Raw genomic sequence first — 13,629 nt, forward strand, 5'->3', positions numbered from 1 at the left:
CCTTAGGGTCATCGCAAGTTAGCTTAAATCAGAACTAAAGTTCCGCTGTCACATGCTGCATGCAGGCAGGATCTTTATTGCAGAGGAGACATGCAGTGTCTCTTCTGCAATAAAATACACCTGCCTGCTCACTGTCTTCTCTAGCATGTAAACTAAGCTGCGCATGCAGAGCTCAGCTTACATCCCCCGCATAGTCCCAGTGTGTGCGGGGGTAACTGACTCCTGTGAATGCACAGGAATGACATCATCTCGCCTGGCCAATGGAGATGGCTGACAACTGACACCCAGCAGGAAATGTCGGCGCCAGCGAGGAACAGGGACAGTTGAAGAAATGGTAAGTTTGGGTGTGGGCAGCTGGCCCTGGCTGAACCATTCCAGATCCGCTCACTGTCCCCTATGTTTCCCTGTTTCTGCAACTGGCAAGGATATGTGACATGCATGTTCCAGGAGCCAAAAGGCAGGCATAGAGTAAAAAAAAAAAAAAAAAAAGTAAACAAATGAAAAAAAAAATTCCGTTTTTGATTGGGAGGAGAGTACAATGTTAGAGCATCAATTGCATGAAGGCCTGCTTTAAGAGGAACAGTGGCATGCAATTTTTTTTTCACTTTATTTATTTATTTTCAAAGTTACAGTGTGGGTAGCAGGAAAGTCGTAAATAGTATGGCTTTACCAAGGACCACCAAGCTGCAAAAGCTTTTCCTGCCATCTTGAGGTCTCAAATGCAGAGTACTAGCAAGGAAGGTCACAGCACCGGTCTACACAGGAATTCACCCAGTGCCATGCAATTTTAGATCTGATCATTCAGTTCTGAGATCAAACACCAAACATTACAAATACTCACAGTGATATTTATTGCTTGTCTGTTGCAGACCAGAAAAGACCAAGCTACAAGTGATTCCTGGACACCTGGATGTTTCTATAGACTGCGTTCCCCTAGACTTTTCCAGTAAGTACGGTACTTCAACGTAAAAAAAAAGGGAGAATACCGCTGTGTGATTGCTGTCCCTATTACTTTTCAATAATGTCCTGTAGACATGCAGCGAGAAAGTAGAGTAAGAACGTTTTTCCCATACAGCAGACATAGCTTTTGCTGACCTCTATTAAAGTTCCTGGAATTCCCATGTTTCTTCCTATGTAGAGATTACTTTGCCAATCACAGTGGAATGTAGAAAAATGTTAACATAAATCTGCCTCCTCTCTAGGGATAACACATATTACTATTTCAGGAACACTTACTTATACATGTTCTAAATGTTCAAAAGGGAAAATTTATTTTTCTACATACTGTATGATTTGCAATTTATACATTTAAGCATAAAAAGAGCAAGACCAATATTTGTTTAGAATGTCAGGCTGTGTGTGAATGAGAGCCTATTCAATAAAACAGAGAACAGTCCAGTACACATAGCAACCAATCAGAGTCCATTTTGTGGGGATCTGCCTTTAGTATCATGAATTCCTATAGGTTGCTGCCGGCTACAACACTGCCCCTTGCACTCTTTATTGACAAAGACTTTTGGGGTTTCATTATCTCACATGAGATCCAGAAGCAAATGTACTTCAGATTAAAGATAAGTCATCAGGAGCTGTTTAGCTTTTAATCCAGCAGCGTATAATAGGGTGGGTGAGTCCTCTGCCAGATGAAATGACATCAGGGTGAAATTGATTAAACAGCCACAAGTTTTCAAAGTAAATCGTAAATGAAAATCCTGAACAAATTAAAAATATGTCCATTTATTATGAAGCAATGGCAGCATTCTCTCTTCTTTCACATAAGACATGACTGTAGTTCTCTCTTCTGATTGGAGCCTCCAAGCTCTTTATTATATACAGTATACTTTGCTTTTATAATTATGTATTGAAGGGGCAGAGTGCAGATATTTAGGGGTCTGTTAACAAATGTTTTCACCCAAGATTCACATACATTTAATGGGATTTATTTGAAAATTGTGTGTATTTGGAGGGAAATTGTATAGATTTTGGGTGAAAACATTTACAAATAGACTTCATAGTTGGTAAGTATGTGGGGTACTGCTTTTGCATATTAGCTGCTCTCCTATTGCAGGGAAGATATATAATTTTCTTCCAGGACAAATGAAGAACACAATAGACTATACTATACGGCAGTGGTCCTCAACTCCGGTCCTCGGGGCCCACTAACAGGCCAGATTTTAAGTATTACCTAGGGGAGATGCAGACTAGAGTACTGCAATCACTGAGCAGCAAATGATATCACCTGGGATGTATTTCAGTTATCTTGCAAACCTGGCCTGTTAGTGGGCCCTGAGGACCAGGGTTGAGGACCACTGCTATACGGTAACTCACAAAAGTGAGAACACCCCTCACATTTTTTAAATATTTTATTATATCTTTTCATGTGACAACACTGAAGAAATGATACTTTGCTACAATGTAAAGCAGTGAGTATACAGCTTGTAAAACAGTGTAAATTTGCAGTCCCATCAAAATAACTCAACACACAGCCATTAATGTCTAAACCGCTGGCAACAAAAGTGAGTACACCCCTAAGTAAAATGCCAAAGTTGGGCCCTTAGTGTCAATATTTTGTGTGGCCACCATTATTTTCCAGCACTGCTTTAACCCTCTTGGGCATGGAGTTCACCAGAGCTTCACAGATTCTGGTCAGCTGCTGGTTTTCAGCTTGTCTGTTCGACAGAAGCCGAAAGAAGACAGGCTGCTTTACACACCGAATGTCAGCCGAATGTCAGCTGGTTTATATTGAACCAACCAATACCAGCAGATATTCAGCTGGAATGTACCAGCCTTAAGGCTGGCCATACTTTATATATTTTTCTTTACTTTATACTTTTTATACAATTTTCCTTTAGATTTACCAAAACCATATAATAGGAGGTAAAACATAAACACTTTCAATTTGTATGTAATCAGACAGGCCCTTGCACTACATAGTTGAAGGTGAATCTAAAGGAAATTGAATAAGAAAATTGTTTAATGTATGGCCAGCTTAAGCTACAAAAGTTTGAGAGATTTTCTAACATTTTGTAAAGTCTCTGCCTTTAATAAATGATTACTTCTCCCCCATCTATAGAAAATTAAAGTGTGTTTTCAGGGCAAAATTAAAACAAAATATAGTACTTCTCTGCAATATATTCACATTTCTCCATGATATATACCTTTAACCACTTGATGCAGCTATAGACCCTATACTGGTAATGGCAGTGATCAGTGACTTCTAGTGTGACAGTGATAGTCTGGCGTGCAATCTCATGCTAACATACACTGGCTGGGTGGGTCACTGACTACCACTGACGTTGCTAGTGACACTAATACAGTGATCAGTGATAACACTGTACATGTACTAATTACACTGACTGGGAAGGGGTTAACACCAAGGGGCAATCAAGAAGTTAACTGTGTGCTTCAGAAGTGCAATTTGTGTAATGTGTGCTGCTTTTACTTACTGAACTGGCTGTTTCTTCCCCTTGCTTTTTTAGGGAGAAGAAACAGCTAGATCGCTATATCTATACATAGAGTTCTGTGTGTTTGTAAACACAGAACGGTGTGCTGTGATTGGACACAGCCGATGAGCAGGTTTCAGCTGAAAGCATAAGCTGAAATCCGCTGCCAAACTTGTGCTGTGTCCAATCACAGCATGGGTCAGCATAGGGCGCACGCATGTGAGCCGCTAAGCCAGGAAGTACACTGGTCCTGGGTACATTGCAGTGTTTGGCTTTGCCGCCAAAGATGTACTGTGAGCAGGTCGGAAAGCAATAAAACACCATGAAAACACAGAGAAACACCTGTTGATCTGCCAAAAATGCACTCAGCTGCCAGGTCCTGTTGTGAGCTGACAGCCTATCCAGTTGTCCTTTGCCAAACTACTTAAACCCATCCACTCTATCATCTCAACATTGACACAAATCATTCTGTATTCCCAAGATAGGAACTAGGAGGGCTAATTGGACTACTTGCAATAACACTGGAATGCACAAGACATCTCTAAATCTCTAACATTTGAATTTACAGTTAAAAGTTGTATATTTAACAGAGCAAATAAGTGAAGCTCTTTGGTACTGTTTACATACACTTGAAAGTGATATTAAACCCTCAGTTTTTAGGTACTTTCAGCAGCTAATTAAATCATTTAAGAAGTATGCAGCTCCTGTATCTTTTAATCCTTGCCTGTACTCCAGTTTAAGCTGGTTTAATGGCTACTTCTTCAGGTATCCTGGCTCAGTGTGGCCGATTTGTCTTGCAGCATCCTATGAAGTCTCCCTTGCTTGCAGGGACTAGAGTTGTGGCTCCCTACACCATGTGCAATAATAAAAACACAAGTCAAGGCTTTCCTTATTCCTCCCCCTCCCTTCTCCAATTTAACAGACTGGCTTGAGATCGTATTGTCCACTGTTCAGACCAGAAGCTCAGGAAAGCAGCACTGAATGAGCAGGAACCAACAACATTGGTTGACCACTTAAGCCCCGGAAGATTTTACCCCCTTCCTGACCAGGGGGTTTTTTGTGATTTTTTACTGCGTGACTTTAACGGACAATTGCGCGGTCATGTGACGCTGTACCTAAACGAATTTGATGTCCTTTTTTTCCCACAAACAGAGCTTTCTTTTGGTGGTATTTGATCACCTGTTCGATTTTTACTTTTTGCGCTATAAACAAAAAAAGAGCGTAAATTTTGCAAAAATAACAATATTTTTCACATTTTCTTATATGAAATTCCCCCCCAAAAAAATGTAAAAATCAAAAATTTTTAACATTTTTGGCCAATTTGTTTTCTGCTACATATGTTTGGTAAACAAAATAGCAAAAAGCGTATTTTGATTGGTTTGCGCAAAAGTTTTTGCGTTTACTAAGGGAAAGATTTCGGTAATTTTTGGTGTTTTTTTTTTAACGCGTAATGGTGGCAATCTGCGATTTTTTTTGCGGTACTGCGACATTGCGGCGGACAGATCGGACCCTTGACTGACATTTTTGACACTTTTGGGGTTACCAGTGACATTACTGCAGTGATCAGTGCTATACATATGCACTGTTACTGCAAAATGACACTGGCAGGGAAGGGGTTAACTTTATTGGGGAGGGAGGGGTTAAGTGTGTCCCTAGGGGCGTGCTTTTTACTGTGATTGGCTGTGGCTACTACTGTAGGAACAGTGATCAACGGTCCTACATAGTAGAACCGTATGATCACTGTTTCTACACAGGGGAGAATGACAGGCGGCTTGTTTACATCAGCCGCCTGACTTTCTCCCTCTGCACCGACGATCGGCGAGTGACCGGCGGACATCGGGTCCGCCGGTCACAAGCACTGACTTCCCTGTGAACAAGCCGCCGCGGGCATGCGCCTCCACGGGCGCGCGCTCGCCCGCTATTGGCTCACAAGGAAGTAACAGGCAAGCTACGTAGATCTACGTCACTTTGCCTGGCCGGGGCTGACCGCCGCAGTAAATAGTCATGCGGCGGTCGGCAACCGGTTAAGAGTTGCAAGCTGCAAGTGCTGGGGTAAGAATTTTAACATTTTGCTGGGGAATTAACCCAGTACTTTATTTGTTAAAATTCAATGCATGGACAAGTTGCACCTGGTGGACTTGTCTGTGCATTACTTTTCTTTAATAAACCTAACCTTGGCTTTTATGGTGAGTGGCTTTTCACCTTCTCTTCTGAGGACTGAGGTGTTCAATGTGGAGTGTTCATGACCCTGGAGATCCTACTCTTAAAACTGGGTGGCTGGAAAGAAAGGTGAAGCCTGCAACAGAGCACTGCTCTGTTTAAATATTGCTGGGGGAAAGTTTATTTAGTTATGCTGAATGTGCTTGGCTAAATCCCTGAGAAAGTATTCTTCTCTATACACAGATTCTTCAGGATAATGATAGCCAAGCCAGGGATTTGAGAGTGGATGCGTTCTGTAAAAGTGCTTCTCAACCTTTTTTTTTTAGTCAAGGCACCCTTTAAAATTTGGACAATCTCGAGGCACCATCCAAAATTATGTCTTGAGGCGCCCCATTCTAAAATGTAAAAACGATTCTAATAGTTTTACATAATGCAGCAAAATCCACGCATGTAGGACACCCAACATTAGAGATGATTTATTCTTTTAGAGCACAGGTGTCAAACACAAGGCCCGTGGGCCGAATGCGGCCCCCCAGGCCATTTCATGTGGCCCTCACACCTCTCCTGCACCCCACTTGCCTCTGCCCCCAACTTGTCTCTGTAGTGGGCAGCAGAGAGGACAGAACTCCTTTGCTTGACCCTGCACTCCCCTGTGTAACTCCCCTGTACCCCCCCCCCCCTACTCAGCAGCCCGCAGCAGAGAGGAGGGCAGAACTCCTCCTACAGATCCTGCACCTATCTGTGCAGCTGCAACACCACCTTGCCTTTGCCTCCCCTGGTCTCAGCATTCAGCAGACTCTGGAAGCTGATTTCAGCCCTCCTCTGGTTCTCCTCCAGACCCTGCACTTCTTCCCAGATCCACCCACATCTTCTTCCTGGCAGCAGCACAAGGTAAGGGGGGTGCATTGTGATAAAAGGAAGGGTGGGTGACTCTTGACTTCTGATGGTGGGGGGGTTCTTGACATCTCATGTAAGTGTGTAGGGGGCGTGGGGTGCTCTAGACATCTAATCCTACGGATATAACCGGCCCTTTGAGGGCCATCATAATGCTCATTCGGCCCGCAATGAAATTTAGCTTGACACCCCTGTTTTAGAGCAAATACACTTTTGCACACTGGTACTGACTAGTATTCCAATGTTTCTCTTCTCCCTCAGTTTTTCTCTCTCACTCAGCTAATGTTACCCTAACACTGATGGAGAGGGGCAGGAGAGGGGGATACAAGGATGCTATGCAGGCAACTGTCATCCTCCTTATCAACTGATGATGCCATTGGTTGTTAGGAAGCCGGCAGCTTGAAGGTTGTAATTGTGCACAATGTAATTTGCGTAACTAAAAGGCAGGCTTCATCCGCACGCCGTCTTGTATACAATTTTTGGGAAATTTTTAGGCATTTAGCCAAAGGACCCTTGAAGAAACCTCAAGGCACCCCAGGGTGCCTGGGCACCCTGGTTAAAAAAGGCTGCTGTAAAACAACAATCCTTTTATCTCAGATTAAATAATATGGCCAGATTGAAAGTTTTGAATTAATATCGATTATGAACTGATTATGTCATTTTGTTTCTCTGTCAGATTGCATCACTTCTTCCTATATTCCGCTCAGGCCGTACAACAAAGAAAATCAGAGAATTGCTGTGGAAGTGGAGGAATTTGTGCCGGAAGTAACAAAATATTGCTACCCGTTCACAACCTACCGAAACCGTTTCTATGTTTACCCTTTGCACTTAAAGTACGATAATCAGAAAATGTTTGCCAAGGTAAACGAAGACCAACTTTTAGAGATGATAATATTGGAAAGCAATCTTTCTTATTTATTCATAAAATAATATTTTTAATTATTTATTCCCCTTCAGGCTAGGAATATTGCAGTCATGATTGAATGCCGAGATTCGGATGAGCCTGATGCACAAGCACTAAAGGTGCCTTTTATTACTACCTTTAATACACGTATAGTACTGAAACTTAAAAGTATAACTAAAGTGAAAGTAAAAGAAAATCCCACATTTTGGGTTGTTCCCAGAAAAGTAATAGAGGGGAAATGGGGGGACATTTGTTCTGGTGACCTGGGGGTTCCCAAGGGATTCCCTTAATTTTCAGAGGTTTCCTCTCACTTCCTGTTTGGCTATGGAACAGGAAGTAAACTGAAGCAGTGGCATCACTAATGTTGATGTTCATCAGGTGCATTAAAGCATGGTGTCACCCCCCCCCCCCCCCAGTCATTGTCTTTCCCATGGGAGGCAGATTTTGGCTAAACACAGGTACAGTATATGTCAGAGCTTTCACTACGACCACCATTCCTAGGAATGGAGGCTATTGGAAGAGTAAGGGAGGGAGGGTGACACCTTAAAAGGACAGAACCCAATAGGAACCCCCAAATGTGGGGGTAATGGCATTTCAGCAGGCACAGGGTTAAGGGTTAAAAAGTAAAGGTGATGTGGGGATATGAAGTACAGGTGATTCAGGAGGTGGGTAGTTACTTGGTGACCCCAGAACTCAGCCCCCCACATGATAAGCTCCATGGGCAGCGTCACAGGGTGCCCAGGGATCGGAGAGCCAGTGTGGGTGCAGTGAGGGGCTGGGTTCTGCGAGTCATAGGAAAAGTATGGGGCAGCATGGCCTCTACTGTAAACAGCTAGTGTGTGAGTATAACCTCCCCTTTTTCCATCCCGAGCACCAGCAAGCCAGCACTTTACTTCAGCAGAGTCCCAGCCTCAGCCTGTCCCAGATCCTTCCCACCACAGGCCCTGCCTCTGCTAAGCCATTCTCCGCTACCCAGCATCGCCTCATAGATAGGGTTGCTCATCCCTTTAAACCAGGACACACATTAATTACACAGGTTCTGTAGCTGATTAAGGTGGTAATTAAACTCACTTAGTGCCCTTTGTGCACTGTATTATCCTCAGAACCTGTGTAATTAATATGGGTCCTGGTTTAAAGGGATGAGGTGGCAACCCTACTCCCAGCGGGCAGCACTTGCGGGAGTACCTGCAAGTGCCGCCAATGCTATGCCAAACGTGGCATCCCTGGCATTCCTCCACATGTGCCTGGGATTACCGGGATGTCGTGTTTGCATAGCACTGAAGGTGATGGCATAAGCAGAGCTTATGCTGGTGCTGGCCTTGGTGCTACTATCGTGTAGTGTGACTTCGAAGTGTTTTTTTTTTAGTAAGGTGAACTAGCCTTTTAACCACTTACTTACTGGGCACTTTTACCCCCTTCCAACCCAGGCCAATTTTCAGCTTTCACACTTTGAATTCCAATTGCACCGTCATGCTACACTGTACCCATATGACATTTTTTGCATTTTTTTCAGACAAATAAAGCTTTCTTTTGGTGGTATTTAAGCACCACTGGGTTCTAAATTTTTTGCTAAACAAAGTAAAAAAGGCTGAAAATTAAAAAAAAAATGTTTTTCATAATTTGTTATAAACTTTTACAAACAGGTAATTTCTCTCCTTCACTGATGTGCGCTAAAGAAGCATCACTGATGGGAACTGATAGGCTGCACTGATATGCTGCACTGATGGGCACTGATGAGATGACACTGGTGGGCACTGATGAGGATGCACTGATGAGGCTGCACTGAGAGGCAACACTGATAAGTGGCACTGATGGGCATTGGTAGGCACTGGTAGGCGACACTGATGGGCACTGACAAGCACTGATAGGTGCCACTGATGGGCACTATTAGGCAGCACTGAAGGGCACTGATAGGGGGCACTGATAGTTGGCACTGATAGGAGACACTGATAGGCACTGGTAGGCGACACTGATGAGCACTGTTAGGTGACACTGATAAGAAGGCACTGGTGGGCACTGATTGTCAGCACTGGTGGGCTCTGATAGGCAGCACTGGTGGGCTCTGATAGGCAGCTGATAGTTGGCACTGATAGGAGACACTGATAGGCACTGGTAGGCGACACTGATGAGCACTGTTAGGTGACACTGATAAGAAGGCACTGGTGGGCACTGATTGTCAGCACTGGTGGGCTCTGATAGGCAGCACTGGTGGGCTCTGATAGGCAGCACTGGTGGGAACTGTTGGGACTGCACTGAGAATCGGGGCATTGATAAACAGAGCCCTGACTCTAAGTGCAGATGTCCATTTCACACAAGCCGTGAGGAAAGGAATGCCTATAACCAGCTTGTGTTTTTCATTGTGATCAGCTATCATTGGACCCAGCTGATCATATGGTAAAGGGCCCCTGATCTGTTATCAGCTGTGACCTAAGGACGCAGCAATCACAGAGCACGCCACCCTCGCACTGTCTTTTGTCTATAGCGCAGGCGGGAACTGTTTAAGGCAGTTCAGAAGGAAGTTAACTGCAGGTCAAATGCTCCTGGTAATTCCTTCCTAATGATTTCAGAAGTGTCTCAAACTGATGACTCTCAAAACTGGCCCTCAAAATATGTTGCAGTTAGATTTGAATGACCAGTCTTTAGCACTGTCTACTCATACAGTATGTTATCTTGTCATATTCCTGGTTGCAGTGCATTTATGGAAAACCTGGTGGTCCAGTATTCACAACAAGGGCACATGCCATTGTCCTACATCACAATCAAAACCCGGAGTTTTATGATGAGGTGAGGAATCATTATGTTTATTTAACTTGTTTGTGTGATGGAAAAATGCTTGGAAGGATATATAGAGTGCTTGGTATACATCTTGGGATGTAGACATTTCAAATATACAAGATCTTTTTTATATTTTGTGTTCTATGGCTAAAATCAATTTTCATGCTCCTTGTTTCCTCAAAAAAAAATCAAAATTTCCATTATTTACCAATTCTGGAAAAATGTTGAATGTTTTTTTCTTTACATATAAACATAAAATATATAAGCTGCATTTTATAGCGCATATGTGACATTTACCAAATATTCTGCAGGTGAATAATTTACTGTAAATTAAAGCACATGCACCAGGAGGATACACCTGTTTGGTGAATACTTAAAGTAACAGTTTTACAAATATTTCCTAATTTGCCTATAAGCTTCCTGCGACATTTTAATGGCACAGAAAAATGTTGAGAGTGGCGTGCGCACATTAACTAAGCAGATAGTCCTGTTTCAGGTCTATCAGTGCCACCTACGCCAGTTTCCATTTTAGACTGAAATAGAAACTAGAGCCCCATTCACACGACCGTGCCAACCAGGTCTGCCTGTCAAATTTTCAGGCAGACTTGATCTGATAGTCCTTCCACCCCTATGGACCAGCGGGTGTAAACAGTCGTGTCTGTTTTACATCCACCAACCTCTGATCCAATCCAGTCCAGTAAAAACAAACCGGAGAGGATTCATCCTCACCATTTGGGGGGATCAGAGGTAGTAGGGTGTAAACTAGTCAGTTTACACCCCACTGCCCATAGAGCAGAGCTGGCTCTGTCTGTGTCCTCTCCGCACTGAGCAGACATGTACCTCTCTTCCACCTACCCTGCTCTGATCAGCAGGGTAGGCTGATATGTGAGCAGATCCCCTACTGATCGGTACGGAGTCCGCCCCCTGTGAAATGGGCCTAGCTCAGGTCTGCACCTAATTAACAGGTAATAGGGCAGTTTTACATGTAGAAAACTGCTACAGATTTCCACCAGGTGCAACCTCTCATAAGGAATGTGAGCTGTTATTAGACAGCAGATCCTACAGGGATATATATAATTTCTTTTTTTTTTTTTTTTTGCAGGTAAAATTTGAGCTTCCACTTCATCTACACCACAAGCACCACCTGTTGTTCACCTTCTATCACGTCAGCTGTGACATCAACTCAAAGGGAAGCAGTAAGAAACATGAGAGTGCTGAAACCCCTGGTACGAAACCTTTCTGATAATGGTCCATCTGGGTTCCAACTGGCACAAAAAGTCAACTAGATAAAACACAGAATTTGCACTTTGCACAGCAAATACCATTGTACTTCCTACAGTGCTGTATACACCGGTTTTTGCTTAATATGAAAGCAAAATTTATTTACAGTAATAATACTTTTAAAATGCATTGCCACGTAAAAAAATAAAATGCAGGAGGATGCTGCTTTTAGCAAACAGTGGCATCTGACATGTCTTTATTACATCTTTATTATTATCCTCATCATCATCATTTTTATTATTATTATTATTATTATTAGGTATATTTCATTAGGCTCCTCTCTCTGTTCTGTTTTCATTTACAGTTGGGTACAGTTGGGTACGTCTGCTGAAGGAGGGTAGAATTATCACATCAGACCAACAGCTGCCAGTTTCTGCCAGTCTTCCCCCTGGATATCTGAGTCAGACTGATCCAGATACAAGGAAGGTATAACCTCTGCTTATTACATCCTGCAGTGGGATCACACTAAGCACATGACAGCATTCTCTAAATGTGTATGCATAAACAGCTCATCTCTTCTGCTGGTCATACATGTATCTATCTGATTATTTAGCAAAATGATGGCATTATTATTCTGGATTTATGAATTATCAATTGCTCTTCACTATTATTTTAGTCACTTGCCAACAATTTTTCAGGATCAAATGAAAAATACTGCAGGATGGGAAAAGTTTCATTTTCAGGAGATTCATTTGGTGATCAATTTAGATATGATCACTTTTACCCCAAACGTTTTGATTGGATCCAGTAGTTGGTTGCATCAAAAATGCATTTGTTTATGGCCAGCATTAATCAGGGCCTTTCCAACATACCCAATAATTAAAACAGAGATTTGTCAAAGAAAATAAAACGTAACCTTAAAGCAAAGCTGTTGTAAAATAAGTCTTAAAAAGAGTAAAGGTGTTATCCAAGCTCAGTGGTCTCCAAACTGCGGCCATTTTCTTGCCTTTATCTGGCCCTTGGGGCATTAATCCTCCTGACACCAACAATGGCAGCATAATTGTTGCTACTGACACCAACATTGGAGCACTATTCCTCCCACTGACAACAACAATAGGGGCATAATTCCTGCTACTGACACCAACAATCAAGCCCTATTCCTCCTACTGACACCAATGGTGATGCACTATTCCTCCCACTGACACCAGTGATGGAGCACTATTCCTCCCACTGACACCAGTGATGGAGCACTGTTCCTCCCACTGACACCAGTGATGGAGCACTGTTCCTCCCACTGACACCAGTGATGGAGCACTATTCCTCCCACTGACTCCTGTGATGGAGTACTATTCCTCCCAGTAACACCAATGATGGGGCTTTATTCCTCCCACTAAAGATGGGGCATTATTTACTCCCACTGACTTCAGGATCTGATCTACTCCCACTAGCCACAGTGGGCCCCCTCTAAAATCTGAAGGACAGTAAACTGTTCCCTTGTTTGGAAAGTTTGGAGACCCCTGGCCTAGCTGAAAGTAGATGTGTTTTGTTACCAGGGTACTACATTCAAGACTAAGTATACCAACTGTATTTATCCTGCCCAATGAATGTGTCCTTGGTGGTCACTGAGGGATTGAACATGGAATAGGCAGATGGAGGTCTTAGGCTTAAAGTCAAAGAAGCCAGACCCTAGTATCTAAGTGCTACACATTTCAGAGGAGCAAACTTCAGAGGGTCTTATTTGATTAACAAAAGTAATAGTAGGTACCTTAAAGTGCCCCCTCTTAGGTAGGACTTCTACTTGCAAAAGTCTAAAATTGCTGAAAATGTAATTTAATTTGTTCTTTCCTCTATATTTCAATATAGAGTAGTAGTGATATCAAGTGGGTGGATGGAGCCAAACCACTCTTTAAAATCGGAAGCCATTTGGAGTCCACAGTCTATACCCAAGTAAGTGTTCAGGTGCATGCTTGAGAAAAGAATGTTCTTCAAAATGAAATAATCTCTGTTTGGTTAACACATTCATGTGAAATATTTTATGTCATAAACTAAAAAGCAATTGAGAGTAAATAGTGTTTGTCATGGGGATAGAAAATGCCCAGCCAGCCATCATCTAATTCCGCAGCACCTGCACGTAGGTCCAGCCACCACATGTTAGGAAAGGGTAGGGTGAAAATAGGAGTCTGTCACTAGAACAACTTGGATTGCCCAGTTAAAGGATCGCACACCAACTCAGGT

At 42.9% G+C, this 13,629-nt stretch overlaps 1 protein-coding gene across 2 annotated transcripts in view; it reads left to right on the forward strand.

The window, feature by feature from the left end:
- Positions 1-13,629, forward strand: part of DOCK11 (dedicator of cytokinesis 11) — a 537,932-nt gene that overhangs the window by 133,028 nt on the left and 391,275 nt on the right. For both annotated transcript variants that reach the window (XM_082263555.1, XM_082263556.1), the window contains exons 16-22: positions 870-946; positions 7,171-7,355; positions 7,452-7,517; positions 10,090-10,182; positions 11,276-11,399; positions 11,759-11,880; positions 13,258-13,341. In XM_082263555.1, coding sequence (XP_082119681.1) covers positions 870-946; positions 7,171-7,355; positions 7,452-7,517; positions 10,090-10,182; positions 11,276-11,399; positions 11,759-11,880; positions 13,258-13,341 — 751 coding nt within the window. The remainder of the gene's footprint in view (positions 1-869; positions 947-7,170; positions 7,356-7,451; positions 7,518-10,089; positions 10,183-11,275; positions 11,400-11,758; positions 11,881-13,257; positions 13,342-13,629) is intronic.

Source organism: Pelophylax lessonae, assembly GCF_965119305.1.
Source record: "Pelophylax lessonae genome assembly, chromosome: 7".
Classification (NCBI taxonomy): domain Eukaryota; kingdom Metazoa; phylum Chordata; class Amphibia; order Anura; family Ranidae; genus Pelophylax; species Pelophylax lessonae.